Consider the following 7,218-nt stretch of genomic DNA (forward strand, 5'->3'; position numbering starts at 1 on the left):
GACCGTTGGATTGGCGGTTATAACAGAATTTGGGAAGAGGCTAGCGGTTGAGCTGAATTGATCGAGCTTAACTTCATTTGAGAAGCAACGATTCTTCCATTCATTCAAGAACAACAAAATTCAAGAGAGATCGAGTAAAAAAGAGAGATTTTCAGCTGTGCATTTGTGCTCTCGCAGCAGGCTGACCTCGAGCGAGTTGAGAGTGTTTTCACTTGTAAATCTCCGAGGGAATAGAGCGTTCTTGTGAATATTTCATTGAGTGATCAATAAACACATACACTAGTTTTCTGCTCGTGGACGTAGGCCTATAGCCGAACCACGTAATCGCTGTGTTTTCTTCTCTTACTGTTTATCATTTAATCGTGCAATTGGTGTTCCACAACTACTCGGTTCATATTCACAATATTACTCATACAGACAAAGAATGAGGGAGAAATTTAGCATTTAGTTATAAAATAATGACTTTAAATTATCACTCATTGATAAAAAAAAGAGTAAAATATGAAAGGATGTATAACTATAAAAGACAAGAAACCTTAGATACTACTCCTATTACAGAAATTACAAAATAAGGAAATTATTTTCTCATGACAAAAATACATAAATTATTATGACACGCTTTAAATCTAATATTTTAGCGATTGTACAAAGCTCTTATCCCTGCAATATCATCTGCATGCAAGTTCTTGATTTGTCCGGTTCCGATCATAGAGTACATGATTGCCGCTTCTTCTAAACTATGATCAAGCCCTAAAAGGTGTCCGATTTCATGAAGCGCAACAGTTTCCAGGTGTAAAGCACCCGCAACTGCCCCAACGGACCATCTATCATCTTCGTCGTAATGGAACTTTCCAACTGGTGGTGCAAATGCATGAGCTATGGTGTTGCCCTCAAAAGGGAATCCATCTCCGTGATCACCTCTAAAGAACCCTATTTCCAAATCAGCATTTTGATTGGTTTGGACTCGTGCAAAGGTGAAGTGGGTGGAAGACCCCCACTTTTGGAAGGCACTTGCCACAGGGTTTATAGCATATGTGGGAACGTTGGACAAGAATCTATAAGTGAGATGGGTTTTAGTAGATGGCCATTTAGGTCTTCCTGGAAAGAAACTGTAGTGGGATACTGTGTGGATGTTGCTCGATCTAGACGACTTGTGTTTCTTGCCACGAGGTTGCATGTAGTTAGTGCCGTTAACGATATCGGGTACCCCACATCGTGGGGTTATCATTTTTGATATCGTTGCATCGTCTACAATACCTGAGGGTTTGATGTGGTAGTTTTCTTGATAGGTTTTGAGGGCTGATTCTAGAATATCATCGAAATCATCATCAGTGGCATGGGTTTTGTTTTGGTATTTGAGATAGCCAAATTGCTCGAGATAGGCTTTAAGCTTGTGGATCTCTTTTGTGGTGTTTCCCTTGTGACAACCTTTTAATTTCTTGAAGAAATCTAAAGAGGATGTTTTTTTGTCACTTGGGGTGCTCCTCTTGGCATGGCCAGTTGGAGCAAGTAGTATGAAAATGAGGAAAATAAAGGAGATGGGCTGAAAAATCTTGGAAGGCATGAATGAGCAATGGAAAAAAAAAGTAAAGAGTATATAATTTGTTTTGTGATACATGTTAATGGTATCTATTGTGCATATTTATAGCCAGTGCTTGGCAGAGGAAAATAATATAAATAGAAGAAGTCATGGTGTCAAAAAAAATAGAAGAAGTCAAGAATAATTTAATTTTTGGGTTTGCTTTGTCCTAATTGACTGACTTTGACTTGGAATATTGGGTGTAGAATTAATTGATAAATAAAGACCAGGTCATCAATAACAAACTATTCTAATCCTTGTAAACTATTGTTGCAGGTTTCAAATCATAAATGGATTAAACACAGGTAATATTAAATGTTGATCGAGAGAAAGATTGACTCCATACGTTGGAATAATATACAAGTCGTTCGACTGCGTAATTGCTAGGAAATTGCACTTGTCATAAACATATTCTATAAAACATATGTTTAGTAGGCATTGGCGGACACAGTAAGGGAGGGGGAAGGGCTTAAGCCCCTCCCAAGAAATATTTTTTTGTGCTTTTTTCTACTTTGAAAATTTTCAAAATTTTCAAGTACTCTTATCAGCCCTCATCAAATTAATGCCGATAAAGAATAAATCTCTAAAAGTTGAATGATAGGAAGGGTTGAACTTTTAAAATGGCTATTGTATGTGTTCATGAGGAAGGAGACGCAACTTTATGAACTTTAGTTAAATAAAAATGGCTGATATAGCTTTTGGGGGAGAAGATGACTCAATTCCTAAAGTAAATAGTAATAAATACTAGGAGTAATATTTCTAAATAGTGCTATTTTAGTTTTAGAAATAAGAACCTTGCGTGTCTCACAATTTTAAATTGGTTCATACTTCTATAATTAAGTTTAGTGATTAATTAAACTTTTTATTCTTTTTCTTTTCAATTCAATTGTGTAAATTTTATAAGAATTTTTAACATTTACTTTATTGGATGGTATAAAAATTAAAAATGAAAATTGAAAAAAATGTCATGGATTGAATGTGCAGTTTATTTCGTATAGGATTTTGTAATTAATTGAAAAATAATTGATCTTTACCTGATCTAAGTTTAAATGTCATGGTTAGAGTTTATAATTTTATAATTAGAGTTTGAGGTGTTTTAATTGAAATTTTAATATTTTGTTTAATATGTATATATTTTTCTCACATATAAATGCTATACATTACTATAAAAATATTCCCCTTCCTCCGTGATATATAACTTTAAATTTTTTTATTATATTTATGTTTGAGTATTAAGAATTGCAGAAAAATATGAGTGGAAAAAATTAAAGAAATTTGTGTAATACTCCTACTTTATATATTAATTTTACATAAAATTTGAGTGATGAAAGTTAATGAAATGTAGAGCCGAATTACCAAAAGTATAAGATGATATAGATGTAATTATTCTTCGATAACTAATATAAGAAAATGTACTACTATAAGATAATTATTCACGGACAAGAAAGTATATGCGTAGTTTACGGCGTGTCCAAGATAATATAAGTGAATGAAAAAGGGAAGAATAAACATATTTTTACTTTATCGACGAGTAAATTGTAATCACATAAATCACACATTCACCCTCCCAATTCACAAAAAAAAGAAGAGAAGGAGCGAAAGTTATAATCAAGGACAAACATTATGAATGAATCAATCTACCAAGTTCCCCTTTATATATACTCCCTTCATGCCATAAAAATATGGGCTTATGATATGACACGAGAATTAAGATAAAATTGGTAAAGTAAGAGAGAATTGAGAAAATGTAGTAAAATTAGTGTTAGTGGATAGTGAGACCCTCAATATATAAGGGGTAATAAATTGGGATAACTTTCCATAAATGGAAATGCCCATATTTTTATGGGACGAAAGAAAATAAAAAGTGCAAATATTTTTATGGGACGGATGGAGTATATATGATGGATTCATTTTCGAAAATGGTGTATTTATAAGAGTAGAAGAATTCAAAAAAAAAAAAAAAAATTACCTATTGTGCGAGGAAGAACCAAGATGAACTATAAGACCATTAAAAGGCCGTGAAAGGTGAAACTTCAACGAAGTCAAAACTGGCCAAAAACCTGCGGTTTTGAACCAGAACCGGCTAATCCCTTGCCGGACCGGTTACGTTCCATCATTTATTGAATCAGAACCGCCAGTTTTTGAACTGTGGGCATCACTACGTAGAAGCCTCACCAAATTCCAGTGCTGAAGTTTCATCATTATGTAGCAAGTAATTGTCATTATTTGCAGTATATTATGCAGTATGAGAGGTATTGTGTTTATGGGTGAATTAACTCAGTGAAGATTCAAAGTGTGCATTTGTTGATTAAAAACTTACATTATTGAAGTTTTGGGATGCATTATTTGCCAAGTATTTTGCATTATACCTATATGCATTATTTGCCCGATGTTGTGCATTATATAGCAAATAAGTGTCATTATTTGCAATATATTATGCATTACGAGAATTGTTGTTTATTAGTTTGTCAAAAAATTTACATTATTTATGTTCTGTGTTGCATTATTTGCAAGTATTGTGCATGATTTGCCTGCGTGTTGGGTGGTGTGGGAAAATTATTGAATGGAATATAAATATGTGCATTATTTGATTTATGTTGAGCATTATGTATCAAGTTGTTGTCATTATTTGCAGTATAGTATGCATTATGAAGAGTATTGTGTATATGAGTGAATTAACTCAGTGAAGCTTCAAAGTGCTCATTATTTTAATGAATAAGTGCATGTTGTCATTAGTATTATGTATTACAAAGCTCATATCATGCTTTATTCTGCTTTTAATAATAAATTTCTGATGTTTTATGTGGTGACAATGCCATGGAGGAACAACGTAGTAACAATGGAGACGGAGGTGTACGTCATGCGCCATATATATATATATATATATATATATATATATATAGAGTTGTGATCACATGATAACCCACAATTTGTGTGATAATCCTATAAACAAATCTGGACCACACATATTTTCTAATCTTGTGGCTGAGATTCAAACTTATATTTACTTCATAAAAAAGGCGCAGAGGGTAAATATGTCATTTCCCTCATTTAATTTCCGAATTTCGCTCAATTTCCGGATAGAATAATACTCTGAGTTGATAAAATGATAGTTTGTCGGATAGAATGATACTCTGAGTTGATAAAATGATAGTTTTGTCGGATAGAATGATGCTCTGAGTTGATAAAATGATAGTTTTGCCAGATAGAATGATACTCTGAGTTGATAAATGATAATTTTGCCGGATAGAATGATACTCTGAGTTGATAAAATGATAGTTTTGCCGGATAGAATGATACTCTATATAATGATACTCTGAGTTTGTAGCAGTGATATCATCATTTAGATACAGTGCATCTGGCTCTCGTGCTAGTGGTCTTCGTGCCCCTCTAAAAGATATAAAGAACAACTTCAAGAGAAGGTGAAAAGCTCTCATTCATGTCTGTCATTGATCATTGAATTTTAATTGACCTTTTATTATCTTTTTCTGATTTGTTTCAGGGCTAGTTAGAGATCTGAGATGCATGTTCATTGCTGCTGCTTCTTGCTTCCATTCATACAAATGTCAAGAAATCCAGAAGTCCATGATATTTTGTTCAATATCTATGAATTCCTACCTCAAGCATAGTGGTAACCTTAGTTAGGCGTGCCCTCATCATCATCCAGATATTGCAACTTTATTTTTGGGTTGATCGGTGGCCTTGATCGGAGCTGTGCCAGTGCGTGGCCTTGATCGGTGGCGACATGGCGGCTGAAGAGGCGGAGGCGGTGGTGGCGCTGATGGACTCGGACGGGGACGGGTTGTTTGGTTTGGAGGATTTCGTGAAGATAGTGGAGGGAGCGGGAGAGGAAGAGAGGCAGAGCGATTTGATAGGTCAAATTTTGATATATCCTAAATGACAATTTTGCCCTTAATATATCCGAAATATGATAGTTTTATTTGATAAAATGATAGTTTTGTTAGAATAAATCTAGACCACATATTTTAAAAATGTGTGGTAGAGATTTAGTTATAGGGTTATCACACAAATTGGTGTTATCATTATAATGCACCCCTATATATATATAGAGAGAGAGAGGGGGGTTGTGATCAATGTCGAACTCTTCTTAAAGACCGAACTAGAGATCAAATATTGTTCATCCATTTTCTTAACCTTGTGGTTAAGATTAATTTACCATTATTTCATTATTTTATCCCAAAAAAACATGCTGAAGGGTATTTGGGAAATCAATATATTATGAAACATAAAATACGTGTTTCTTCCCTTCTCTCAATTCTTTAATCGCCGATCTCTCATTCAATCTTCATCGATCTCCTTCTTGCAATCTCCTTCATCTTTATCGATCTCCTTCTCGTAATCTCCCTCAATCTTCATTGATCTCCATCATCGGACAATTGTGTTGCCTCAATCGGATATTGAATTACAGCAGAAATCATACTACGCTGGAAGAATATATCAGTAAATTAATACAGCTGATGTTAGCCTTTACACATAAGTATGGATCCAGGAAAAAGATCAAGCATGAAAAAAAAATGAAAAAACAGCAGCAATAATAATCAAACATCAGATTAAATCCTTCAGTCAGTTATCACCGGTGGCGGATCTAGGAGGGGGTGGTCGCCCCCTCCGTGCGACTATTTTTCCCTTATCGGGATGTAATTTTACCATGTCCGCCCCCTCCGTTTGCCTCCGGCGTCGCCCCGAATAACCAAAAAAATAGCCATGTCCGCACTAAACCAAGCTAATATTATATATTCCGCCCCCTCCATTTCCGGATCCTGGATCCGCCACTGGTTATCACTCACCGGAAACTCATCCCCAGAACCACGTGCTTGTGCTTCGACGATTCAATTCGAGAAGGGGAGAAGAAAAAAATCGAAATCAGAAATGGCATTCGCAGCAGAGGAAGAAGAAGCAGAGCGTGGAGACCAAACACACGACCTCGAAGGCGGAGACGGATTTGAAAAGAACCTCATCTATAAACCAGAGGTGCAGATTGAACCTCTTCTTCCACCACAATGCGGCGGAGCTCCTCAACTTCCACCGCCACGAACTGCCGCCGCCGCCGCCGGAGGAGGTGCTTCTCTCGCTCTCGCTCTCGCTCTCGCTCCGGCTGCTGCTGCTCCCCTTCTTGTTCAGCCTCTTGAAGAACAGCGAGAAACTGGAAGATTTCTCCATGAATCGGTGCCTCCGCTGATCTGATTGAGAACGGGAAACGGCGGTTGGTTACGATGAGTTTTGGGTTTTTGAGAATTCTGAGAAAATTGTACTGTTATTTTGTGTAAGAAAAAGTATAAAAGTCATTGTTATTTAGATTTGTATGTTTACTTCATTCAACTAGACTATTACTTCATTCACCCAGATTATTACTACTTCATTATTTAACTATCTATTTTACTTTATTTGACATGCATGATAATGTGAATTGATGGAATGCTGATTTGTATTGTGGTTTGGCAAGGGTTATTGTGTGTACGTGAGCACAAGGAACGAGGGTTGCCTTAAGTGGATATTGAATTGTTTAAGCAAACGAGGTGGGCTTTCGAACTGAGTATTTTTAAGACTTTCTCTTTAAAGTATGTTTACAGTTTTTATGAAAAGTATTTATATGTGCTTTCTAATTAAGATATGATGTT

General features: G+C 35.6%; 1 protein-coding gene across 1 annotated transcript; it reads right to left on the reverse strand.

Moving 5' to 3' along the window:
* Window positions 1-459: 459 nt before the first annotated feature.
* On the reverse strand, window positions 460-1,606 carry LOC121783854 (metalloendoproteinase 3-MMP-like). The gene has a single exon (XM_042182029.1). The coding sequence runs from the start codon at window positions 1,562-1,564 to the stop codon at window positions 635-637; it is 930 nt and encodes a 309-aa protein (XP_042037963.1). The 5' UTR covers window positions 1,565-1,606; the 3' UTR covers window positions 460-634.
* Between the last annotated feature and the right edge of the window lie 5,612 nt (window positions 1,607-7,218).

The sequence above is a fragment of the Salvia splendens genome, chromosome 21 (assembly GCF_004379255.2).
Source record: "Salvia splendens isolate huo1 chromosome 21, SspV2, whole genome shotgun sequence".
Taxonomy (NCBI): domain Eukaryota; kingdom Viridiplantae; phylum Streptophyta; class Magnoliopsida; order Lamiales; family Lamiaceae; genus Salvia; species Salvia splendens.